The 12,448-nt window shown below is 41.8% G+C and overlaps 1 protein-coding gene across 2 annotated transcripts in view; it reads left to right on the top strand.

Moving 5' to 3' along the window:
- The window catches only part of SORCS2 (sortilin related VPS10 domain containing receptor 2), a 1,538,136-nt gene that overhangs the window by 1,402,147 nt on the left and 123,541 nt on the right, over positions 1 to 12,448 (top strand). For both annotated transcript variants that reach the window (XM_030191157.1, XM_030191158.1), the window contains one exon: positions 8,263 to 8,354. In XM_030191157.1, the coding sequence (XP_030047017.1) occupies positions 8,263 to 8,354 (92 nt within the window). The remainder of the gene's footprint in view (positions 1 to 8,262; positions 8,355 to 12,448) is intronic.

The raw sequence follows: 12,448 nt of genomic DNA, 5'->3' as shown, positions 1-12,448 counted from the left end.
GATGAAATCGCATCTCTCTGAAGGTAAAGACCTTTATTTATTTATTTGTTACATTTGTATCCCACATTTTCCCATCTATTTGCAGGCTCAATGTGGCTTACATAATACCGTAAAAGCGATCGCCAAGTCCGGTATGGAAACAAATACAATTTGATATTAGGGTCGGGTAAGGATAGTATCTTCAGGTACATAGAGATAGAATATAGGAAGGAATATATAATGTCCAGTACAATCTATGGTTTTGCTGTGTTGCAGGGTTGAGGCATCTAAGTTAGGTCGGTGCGAAATGCTTTTCTGAATTAATAGGTCTTTAATGATCTCCTGAAGTTTAGGTGGTCGTAGATTATTTAAAAAGAAAAAGGAGGGATAGATGGTTTACAGTTGAACTATTAGAATTAAAGTGAATATGCAGAAAATTGGAAATAAAGTGGTTTAAAAGTCAATTGCAAGACATTAGAATCTTTCATTAATATTTATAAACAAAAGACCAAAGAATACAACTGTTTTTCATCACTTGTGATAAAGGATTTCTACAGTTTTTTGCAACCACATCCAAAGCGATTTATCTGGGGCGACGGAGGGTTAAGTGACTTTACCCATTGTCACAAGGAGCTGCAGCGGGAATCGATCCCAGTTCCCCAGGACCAAAGCCCGCTGCATTACTCCTCCACTCGTTGTTTATATCAATCAATGAACTAATTCTCAAGCTAAAATTGCTTGTAATGATTCTCCCCCTTCTGCTGAAGATCTTGTACAGTTTTTTAATAGTAAAGTAGTTAAATTGAGAGAATCATTGAATCCGTCTCAAATAAATTTTGAGGGACTGGACAATAATTTGCTTACCTATAAAGGGGACGTGATGGTGGATAGAATATGGATGAAATTTCAAACTCCGACAGAACAGAAGGTTTATTATTATTTGAAAAAGTATTCTTCATCTCAGAGTATATTAGATTCATGTCTGATTTATTTGATGAAAGCAGCCTTCGGTAATTTTATTAGGGGGTCTTTTACTAAAGATTAGCTCGAGTTATCTGCAATAGGGCCCATTTTATTCCTGTGGGTCCTGCTGCAGATAATTTGAGCTAAGTCGATCCCCAAATATGTATCTTTAAAATTAACAGAAGTTAATCATTAGACCGGTGACATCTATTCTACTATTGACCAAAGTACCCACTGCGGTAAAAAGGGCCTCAGAGTGTGGCAAGAACGGCCACTAGCACAGGGTGCCTTTTACCACAGCTTAATAAAAGGACCCCTTGGCTTGCTGCAGGCTTCCTTGCCATATGCAAGAATATGCTGAGATTTCTGCATTTAGAATAAATTGTGACAAATCAGAGGCCCTTTGTTTGAAAGAAGGCTGTGAGCCTATATTTTGACCAAAGGGTAGTTGTCTCTACTTTTCTAGTTCTCAGAAGGATGTGTCGGGGAACCGTTAATTTTTCTGTTTTGTTTGACTTTTCTATGGAGCAGCTGACAGCAATACATCTAAAACATCCAGTATTTCAGGCTTGTATTTTGATGGGGTATAACACTATCATTATATGCTGACAGTCTACTTCTGCTTATTATCAATCCTAATGTTTATGCCCTGAAGCATTAATTTACTGGCTGAATACAGCTTCATTTCTGGGTATACAACTAATTATTTTAAATCTGATTTTTTATTATTATTAATATTTGGGGCCTTGAATTTGACTCTCTGCATGGTTATGTAAGCTCAGAATTGCTTTACCAAACTTTTGTATATCTTGGGATTAGTATTGTCCCCAAGCACCAGGACTTATTTGAAACTAATTAGCATTCATAAGCTTACTGAAGATCTAACTAATTGGGTGAATTGTGTGTCTCCTGGGTAGGTACAATTAATTCATTTTAAATTTGTATTCTGTTTCATTTGTTTATTTATGCGTGCTTCCAGTTACATACCCACTAAAATATATTTAGATTTACAAAGTCTTTGCTAATAAAAATGAGGGGGGAAAAAACTATAGCACTGAGTTACAAGCAAAAAGTGTATGAAGTGAAAAACCTCACGTATGACTGAACACAAACTTTGAAATCCTCAATTTTTGTTCAGATGAAAACCAAAATTTAAAAAATGAAATAAAACCCCACTTATTATTGCTCCTTTCCAGTACCATACCGAGCCATAGTTGCACCCTCTACAACTTGCCTATTTGTGCCCTCTCCCCATCCCACCACCACTACGAATGGGGGGGAGATGGAGGACTGAGAGAAGATTTTGTGCGCTCCCCCCCCCCACCAGGTTTTGCACCCTGTGCAGTTGCACCACTTGTAGGGCACTTGGTTTGGTTCTGTGCCTTTCCCCCATTACACCTCCAAGGATATGCAAGTAGATGTCTGGGGAAGTGCTCGGAGGTTAGGATGGGGGCCAGAGAGAGGGCACTTTTTGGTTGTTGGTTTTTTTTTTTTTACAAAGGGTTGGAGTTTGAAGAGTAATATTTTTCTAAACATTTTGGTACTTAGTGGGAGTGCAGTGATGGAGTAATGCCCCTCATACTAGACCACCAGTATTTTCAGTGCTGGGGAGGAGGGATGGAGGGCCTGTGATTTTTAAAATAAGGCATTTTTATTTTGAAACTGAGTGAGACTGCAGAGATGGAGTAACATCCCCTCATACTGGACCACCAGATATTTTTATTCCTGGGTTGAGAGTCTATGATTTTTAAAATAAGGCACCTTTAATGCTAGCCGGTCAAGTTGAGGCCTCTTATCGCATGTTGCAGTGGCTAGGAACACAGCATGTTCTTGGCCTCAGCAATATAAAACAATATACTGTGCATTAATTAATTCTGTGTAATACAGGGGACATTTTACTATACCATGGTAAAATTTGCAGTACCCATGGCTTAATGCAGGACTTTACCACACAGTAGCTGTAGTACCTATTAGGGAGCGTTCCCTTATGTTCTATTGTATGCCTTGCATTAACGCTCACATTGACGTTCAATACCTGCTCCCGTTTCATGTGGAAGCATTTAGGGGCCTTTTTACAAAGCAGTGCTAAAACGTAGCCTTAGTGCGCCCTTATACAGGTCTTTACTGCATAGAGCAGCAGTAAAATGGCTGCTTTTTTAATTTTTGTATTAATGGTTTTGCACTAATGCTCAGACTGCAAAAATGGTCTCTCTCAATGGGAAAGTAAAAGTTCTTTAAAAAATCATTCAGTCCCAAAAATACAAAATTCAAACGAAGGGATGAAAGATCATATTAATATTACTACTACTACTACTACTATTTAGCATTTCTATAGCGCTACAAGGCGTACACAGCGCTGCACAAACATAGAAGAAAGACAGTCCCTACTCAAAGAGCTTACAATCTAATAGACAAAAAATAAATAAAGTAAGCAAATCAAATCAATTAATGTGAACGTGAAGGAAGAGAGGAGGGTAGGTGGAGGCGAGTGGTTACAAGTGGTTACGAGTCAAAAGCAATGTTAAAGAGGTGGGCTTTCAGTCTAGATTTAAAGGTGGCCAAGGATGGGGCAAGACGTAGGGGCTCAGGAAGTTTATTCCAGGCGTAGGCTGCAGCGGGACAGAAGGCGCGAAGTCTGGAGTTGGCAGTAGTGGAGAAGGGAACAGATAAGAAGGATTTATCCATGGAGCGGAGTGCACAGGAAGGGGTGTAGGGAAGGACGAGTGTGGAGAGATACTGGGGAGCAGCAGAGTGAGTACATTTATAGGTTAGTAGAAGAAGTTTGAACAGGATGCGAAAACGGATAGGGAGCCAATGAAGGGTCTTGAGGAGAGGGGTAGTATGAGTAAAGCGACCCTGGCGGAAGATGAGACGGGCAGCAGAGTTTTGAACCGACTGGAGAGGGGAGAGGTGACTAAGTGGGAGGCCAGCAAGAAGCAGATTGCAGTAGTCTAAACGAGAGGTGACAAGGGTGTGGATGAGGGTTTTGGTAGAGTGCTCGGAAAGAAAGGGGCGGATTTTACGGATGTTGTAAAGAAAGAAACGACAGGTCTTGGCAATCTGCTGGATATGAGCAGAGAAGGAGAGAGAAGAGTCAAAGATGACCCCAAGGTTTCGAGCTGAGGAGACAGGGAGAATGAGAGAGAGCCATCAACAGAAATAGAAAATGGGGTGAGCGGGGAGGTGGGTTTGGGGGGGAAAATGAGAAGCTCGGTTTTGGTCATATTTAATTTCAGGTGGCGTTGAGAATCCAGACAGCAATGTCAAACAAGCACGCTGAAACTTTGGTTTGGATGCAAGGTGAGATATCAGGGGTAGAAAGGTAGATTTGGGAGTCATCAGCATAGAGATGGTAGGAAAAGCCATGGGATGAGATTAATGAACCAAGGGAAGAAGTGTAGATAGAAAAGAGGAGGGGACCAAAAACAGAACCCTGAGGTACGCCGACAGGCAGAGGGATAGAAGTAGAAGAGGATCCACCAGAGTGAACACTAAAGGTGGGGAGGGAGAGGTAAGAAGAGAACCAAGTGAGGACAGGGTATCGAGAAGTATGCTGTGATCGACAGTGTCAAAAGCAGCGGAAAGATCAAGAAGAATGAGGATGGAATATTGACCTCTGGATTTAGCCAGTAATAGGTCATTGGAGACTTTAGTAAGCGCAGTTTCGGTTGAGTGGAGAGGGTGAAACCCAGATTGTAGTGGGTCAAGAATAGCATGTGAGGAGAGAAAATCAAGGCAGCGGCGGTGAACAGCACGCTCAAGTAATTTGGAGAGAAAAGGAAGGAGGGAGATGGGTCGGTAATTAGAGGGACAAGTAGGGTCGAGTGAAGGCTTCTTAAGGAGAGGTGTGACCACAGCATGTTTAAAGGCAGCAGGGACAGTAGCAGTGGAAAGTGAGAGGTTAAGAATGTGACAGATAAAAGGAATAAGAGCAGGAGAGATGGCATTAAGAAGGTGGGTGGGAATGGGATCAGAGGAACAGGTGGTACATTTTGAGGAAGAAAGGAGAAGTGTAGTTTCCTCAATAGTAACTTCAGGAAAGGAGGAAAGGGAATGAGGGGAAGGAGAGAGAGGGGAACGGACTAGTGGAGGGAGAGGTGGTGAGGTAGAGAAAGCAAGGTTTATCTTTTGAACCTTGTTGTGAAAGAATTCAGCAAGGGTCTGAGGAGATAATGAAGGGGGAGTTGGGGGAGGGGGCACCTTGAGGAGAGAGTTCAATGTGGTGAAGAGAAGTCGAGGATTAGAGCCAAGAGAGTTGGTCAGTTGGATATAATAATCCTGTTTGGCACATAAAAGACCAGATTGGAAGGAGGTCAGCATGAACTTAAAGTGTAAGAAATCAGCAAGGGCCCGAGATTTCCGCCAGAGGCGTTCGGCGGAGCGGGTACAGGAACGTAGGTAGCGGATATTAGATGTCAGCCAAGGTTGGGGTTTTGTACGCCTTACAGGGCGGGTCATCAAAGGTGCAAGAGTGTCTAAGGCAGAGGACAGAGTATTGTAAGAAGAAACAGCCTCGTTGACAGACGTGGATGGTGCCACAGTAGAGAGGAGGTTTGAAACATGGGAGGATAGAGATGAAGGGTCAATATCCAATAAATGCCGTTTGCCAAAAAACGGCAAACTTCAATCTTCTTAAATTCACAGCAAACTGGATTCAGTCTCCATATCCAATTTTAGTTAACCGTGAGCTTTAAAGCACCTTCAATCACAAATATATGTTGACCCTGATTGAATCCAGTTTGCTTTGAATATAAGTACAAAAAGTATGTTTTGTACTTAAGTACAAAACATATTACGCATCCAACTTCTCTGTCATAGGCAGCCAACTCTGTAACGCCTTACCAACATCCATTTGAATAGTCAATGATCATTTACCCTTCCGGAAGCTGCTAAAAACTCACCTCTTCAAACAAGCCTACACAAATGAACTGACTTAAAATAGAAATCCACCTCCGTTACCCGGATCAGACTATGAAGACAGAACCTGGAATACTCTGCCCCATTTATCCTTTCTAAGTCCACTAGCCTTTAAGCCCGTTAAAACGGGTGAGATTTCCAGCTACCCTCCTCGCCACCGCTCCCGCCCCCCTCCGTGCCGGGCCCCCTGCACTGACCTGACAGCGCCTCTCACCTCCATGTGAAAGCGCTGCAGGCAGCAGCAGATCGCTCTGCTGCTGCCTGCAGCGCTTCCACACGGAGGTGAGAGGTGCTGTCAGGTCAGTGCAGGGGGCCCAATACAGAGGGGGGCGGGAGCGGCATCTGACTCCGTTTCCCTCTCTGTTCCACCCTCTGATGTCATCACGTTTTGACACGAGGGCGGGACAGAGAGGGAAGACTCTACTGCGCATTTGCAGGTGAGTCGATCACTTGCCATTTATATGTTTGATTCCTCTTCCAACCCCTCACTATATACTCTTCCTTACTAAACATCACACTATTCCCAATACACACCCTCCTCCCACTCCCTACCTTTACCATCCTCCTACCTTGCTCAACTAACTTACCCACATCCAATTGACCACCTCTTTATTCACTTTATTACGGCTATATCCATTCTATGTTACTTTAGAAACCTGAAATACTATGTAAGCCGCACTGAACCTGGTAATAAGCGGGAAAGCGCGGGGTATAAGCGTTACAAATATATAAATAATATAAGAAGATTGAAGTTTGTCCTTTTTGGCAGACGGAATTTATTGGATATTAATACGATCTTTCATCCCTTCCTTTGAATTTTGTATTTTTGGGACCGAGTAATTTTTTAAAGAAGAATTATATAATAAATATGTGAAGAACTTTTACTTACCCATTGAGAGAGACCATTTTTGTGGTCTGAGTGTTCATTTTTTGGTGTTCTCCTAATTCATCCTTTTGGATTTCCACTAATGCTGTCATTAATTAGCACATGGTCATTAAAAAAGACTAGTGCATGAGCCCTTACCATCACCTATTTTGTAGGCAATATAAGGGCTCACGTGCTAATCACGTTCAAATCAGGTACCACGCGGCAATGTAGCTGCACTGACTGATAACCACAGACACCCCTCCTCAGCGGTAGAAATAAAAATAATTTTTTAGCGCGTGGTGTACGCGCACGAACCCAGATGCCTGAGTGTACCCTGCGATAAGCTTGGTAAAAGGACTTCTTAGCATGCTAAGTGCTGCATGTTAACTGCCAAATGTTTTCCATGCCCACTCCCCACCCATGCTGAGCCTCCTGACACAAAACACTTAGGGCCCCTTTTACCAAGCTGCGGCAAAAGGGGGCTGGTGCTGGCATCAGTGCGTGTTTTACACGTGTGCCGAGGCCCCCTTTTACCGCAGCTGGTAAAAACAAAGTCTCGCTTTCCTACAGAAAATGGTCGTGCGGCAAGTAAAGCACTTGCCGTGCAGCCATTTCGGGGGGAGCCCTTACCGCCACCCATTGAGGTGGCGGTAAGGGCTCCCACATTAACCTGGTGGTGACAGGGCAGCGGGCAGGCGTGGCACTGCCTGATTACTGCCAGGTACACTCCAAAGCTAGAAAAATAAATACATTTTTGTAGCACCAGAAATGACAACACCCTAGGAGTGGGAAGTACCGCCAGGCTGCTGCTGCGGTAGCCCGGCAGTACTTCCTGTATAGCGAGCGGTAAGCCCATATTAAGTAGGCTTGAAGACCAGCAGACACATACTTTTTCATGACCCAGGTATAGATATATCCAGGTGAAGATTTTGAACAGAGAGCAGGTGTAGTTGATTTATGTGCTTACTTTATACAATTTCTGCAGGATTTCTGCTGATATTTTAGAAACTGTAAAAAATATATGGCTTTTCTCCTATTCACATTTTGATATTTTAGAAAGACATATTTATAAAACAGGCTTTCAAACAGATTCTTTCTTGTCCTCTCAGTCTAGGTCGGGGTGAGCAACCACAGTCCTCAAGGGCCACAACCCAGTCAGATTTTCAAGATTTCCACAATGAATATGTATGAGATCTTTGTGGATACAATGAAAGCAGTACATGCAAATCAATCCCATGCATATTCATTATGGTAATCTTAAAAACCCTATAGGGTTGTGGCCCTCAAAGACCATGGTGCCCATCCTTGCTCTAGGTGATCTGTTATAAAATTACCATCCAAGTACAGGAATAGTTCTACATGGGATAAAATCCACTATTCCTTGATCCCATTAGATATCTGAACTTTGGGTAGTTTTTGCGGAATGATGCCCTTGGAGAAATAACATCTATTATCTTTCTTGTAGGTCCTTAATTACAAACACTGCATTCTGTGCGTTCTTACATTTATTTTACCTTTTTTTGTCTGGCTTGTAGGTGTTTGAAGAAGAGCATCACATCTTGTATCTGGATCATGGTGGAGTAATTGTGGCCATCAAAGACACCTCTATCCCTCTGAAAATACTCAAGTAATGCTTCAGTCAGTTATAGTAGGGCTCCTACATTTGTTCAAAAATGTTGTAATGTCTTCATGTGTCTTAACCAATTGTACTGTACTTAGCATTGGAGGAAGTAACATCTTTGTTACTATTTGGCCTTTAGCTAGTCAAGGGGTCCTTTTACAAAGGCACGGTAGGCTCTATGCATGTGCAGCGTGCGGCAAAACAAGACTACTGCCAGGTGGTAATTTTGGATTTGGCTCATGCCCATAACGCCAGGACAAATTATTTTTGTATTTCCTACAGTGCATGGCGTTTCCAATGTTAATCAGCAGTTGGCACGCACCAACCGGTCACCATGTGTGTAGTGCATGAGCCCTTACCACTACGTCAGTGGGTGGTGGTAAGGTCTCAGGCCGAAAATGGACGCGCACTAGTTTCAATTTTAGTGCACGACCATTTTCTGTCTCCTTAAGAAAAGGCCCAGCGTGCGCCCAAAAGATGCGCTTGCACTACCGCAGGCCACTCTTTACAGCGGCTTAGTAAAAGGACCCCCCAAGTACGCTGTGTGTATGATAGGGAAAATGGATAGGAAAGACAGATAAAATACTTTTGAAGTGGAGAACAATGCTTCTGTGAAACAATGGAGTCCAAAGAACTGGACACACACTAATCTAAGATGCAATAAATGTTAATATGAAAGCTCAAACGTCATGAAAATTGAGTACTCCCACCCGAATATAGAATTTCAGAATTTAGCCTAAGAAAATCTAAGTACAAATATTTTGCAAGACATATTGGAGGGCATTCTATAAATGGAGCTCAAAAATTGGCACCAAGCTCAATTCTATAAATATTGTGTGCACTTTACAAAATCGCGCCTAAGCACAGATTCCATGCCAAACTCTTAGGCACCAAAATTGACACCTACTGAAACCAGGCGTAAATCTTGGCGCCTAAGGGGCCATTTTACTAAGCTGCTTAGGTGTCTACTTGTGCCCAACGTGTGTCATTTTTGAGTTACCATCCGGCTACCTCATGGCCCTTGCGGTAATTTCATTTTCGATGCACGTCCGCTACGTGTGTGGCCAAAAAACGGAGGTAATCGTCATTCTACATGCTTAGATGATTACTACACGATTACTGTGTGAGACCTTACTGCTAAGTCAATGGCTGGCGGTAAGGTCTCAGACCCAAAATGGATACGTGCCAATTTTGCTGGACGTCCATTTTTGCCACAAATTTTAAAAAGGCCTTTTTTACAGGTGCACTGAAAAATGGATCTGCGTGGGCCCAAAACATGCACCTACACTAGCTCAGTCCATTTTTCGGCGCAACTTAATAAAAGAGCCCCCAAGTTAGGCTCCATGCTTTATGGAATAGCATGCAATGAGATGTGTATGCAGATTTTTTGGAATTCCGATGAACATCAAAAATTGTACTTATGTACTTATGTTCCATTGCTCATTATTCAATTTTTTTTATGCACACATCTCTGATGTGCACAAAAAGCTAGGTGCTGATTTTTTAGCACCATATATACGATCCGGGGGATGAATCAGAAAATGTTACATAAATTCTACTGCTTCTGATCAGTCGCCATGCTGCACTGCATAGAAGAATATTTCACCAAACTGTACTGCATGTTATCTACCCAATAGTATTATGTTTATAAATACTTTAGAAATCAAACTGACGTATAATTTATTTTTACATAAATTTGGGACTAAATAAAACCAGAAAGCAAAAAGCGCAGACCTAGAGAATGGGGAGAATGTGCATAGCTGTTACCAGCTGGAAAAATAGACATGCAAAGCTGTGATATCATTTACTGTGACATTTTATTATGTATTACATAACTTGTTGCTAGATACGTGCATTGATATTAGATGTGTGGAGGCTCATTTTCAAAGCACTTAGACTATGCTTTGAAAATGAGCACCTAAATATGATTCAAAGCAGTTTTGTGACTGTATGACAAACTGCACATGGAGCACTCTTAGGGCCCTGTTTACTAAGATGCGCCAGCGTTTTTAGCACGTGCTAAAAATGAGCATGCGCTAACCGTATAGACACCAATAGGAATATTATGGGCGTCTACACAGTTAGCGCGTGCTAAAAACGCTAACGTGTCTCTAGCGCAGCTTAGTAAACAGGACACTTAAACTAATTTGATTAAATCTGACGTACAGGATCTTCTCATGGAACTAGCTGGAAGCATAATGAGAATTATGCATGTTGTTACGTGGAGAAGGAAAATAAGGCAATACCTTCAAAAATTTGTCAAAAAATGTTAGTCCAATTAAAAAAAGTATTTTGCCTTATTTTCCTTTCGTTTCTTTTACCTATCTGTGTCATTCCTGTTAGCACCACTGGCTGCTTAAAGAAATGGCATTGAAGGAATTATTCGTCATCGGCACTCTTTCACTGATCTTTGCATTAACATCACCACCAATGACAGTGCTGTAAAGTTAGTCAGAAATAGAAAGTAGAGGGAAAACACACCCACAACAAATGAAATGCTTCTTTTCTAATCTGTTACTTCTCATAATTAACTAATTAATAGGAGTGTTGCTTAAAATCCCCACTAGATTGAACGATGCCAGATTTCTAGTTATTTAGCACTTTAAAAAAAGAAACAAATGAATTTTTTATCTGCAATGTGGAAGTCCTGTTTGAAACCAGTTGATTACAATGAAACAGCTTTAAACATTTTAAAATAGCTGCACTAAATAAAGTCAAATTGCAGTGTGTTCTGGCTGTATCACGTCCTTTTATGGTCCCACATAGGGACCAAAATTGGAAGCCTGTGAACAAATAATTGGCATGTGTATTTTTAAATCACCAAACAGCTAGATATCCTTATATTTGTGAAGAGGCAAGGATGGGGTGAAAAACTATGCATTTAGCTGCAGTTTTCAAATGGTGGAAGGTTGTTTTATGAAGGCTTTTTCACATATCTATGCCAATATATGAGATCCAAAGAGAGGGGATCCAAAGCATAAACAAAGAAACATGATGAGCCTTCAGAGTAGGGTGCGTCAACAGGTAAGTTTATAGAAGGACCCAACATGGGCCGTGTTTAGGCAAATGTCTGCGTCATGGGTTCTTGTTCCTGGTTCTTCAATATCCAAGGAGCAGTATCGTTTTCTGGCAGTTAGATATTTTGTTCTTGACGTCTGAATTCAAGTTGGAGTTCATACTGCTTTTTGATTATTGAAGAAGCAGGAACAAGGACCTGAGGTCTTTTGATGTTACCCTTCTGATTCCTGATGCAGGCATTTGCGGAAACACGGCCTGTGTTGGATTCTTCAACAAACCTCCCCATTGATGTTCCCTACTCTGAAGGCTCATCATGCTTCTTTGTAGCAGCTTAAATACAAAGAAAGCTTTTCTTTTTAACACTTGGATATTATAGGGGCTTATTTTCAAACAGGAAAATGTCCAAACAGCAGCACAAAGCGGCAGATAAACGTTTTGTTTGCCAAAACATCCAAATCGCTATTTTTGAACCCCATTTTTAAGTTATAAGTACATAAGTACATAAGCACCGCCATACTGGGAAAAGACCAAGGGTCCATCAAGCCCAGCATCCTGTCTCTGACAGCGGCCAATCCAGGCTTCAAGAACCCGGCAACCCCCCCACCCCCCCCCAAAAAATTAATAATGTTCAATGGACTTTTCCCTCAGGAATCTGTCCAAACCCCCTTTAAATTCCATAAGGCCAGCTGCTGTCACTACATTCTCCGGCAACGAGTTCCAGAGTCTAACTACACGCTGAGTAAAGAAAAACTTTCTCCTATTTGTTTTAAATCTACCATATTCTAGTTTCATCTTATGTCCCCTGGTTTTGTTGTTGTTTGAAAGTGTAAACAAATGCTTCACATCTGTCCGCTCTACTCCACTTATTATCTTGTAGACTTCTATCATATCACCCCTCAGCCGCCTTTTCTCCAAGCTGAAGAGCCCTAACCTTCTCAGCCTTTCCTCATAGGGAAGTCGTTCCATTCCCTTTATCATTTTCGTCGCCCTTCTCTGCACCTTTTCTAATTCCTTTATATCTTTGGTTTTCTATGTAGTTTTTATGTAGTGGGTCCTAATCTCAAGGGGGCAGCTTGGGGGCA

Source organism: Microcaecilia unicolor, chromosome 2 (assembly GCF_901765095.1).
Source record: "Microcaecilia unicolor chromosome 2, aMicUni1.1, whole genome shotgun sequence".
NCBI lineage: Eukaryota > Metazoa > Chordata > Amphibia > Gymnophiona > Siphonopidae > Microcaecilia > Microcaecilia unicolor.
Note: the sequence above shows the minus strand (reverse complement) of the source record. Positions and strands in the feature narration are given on the sequence as shown.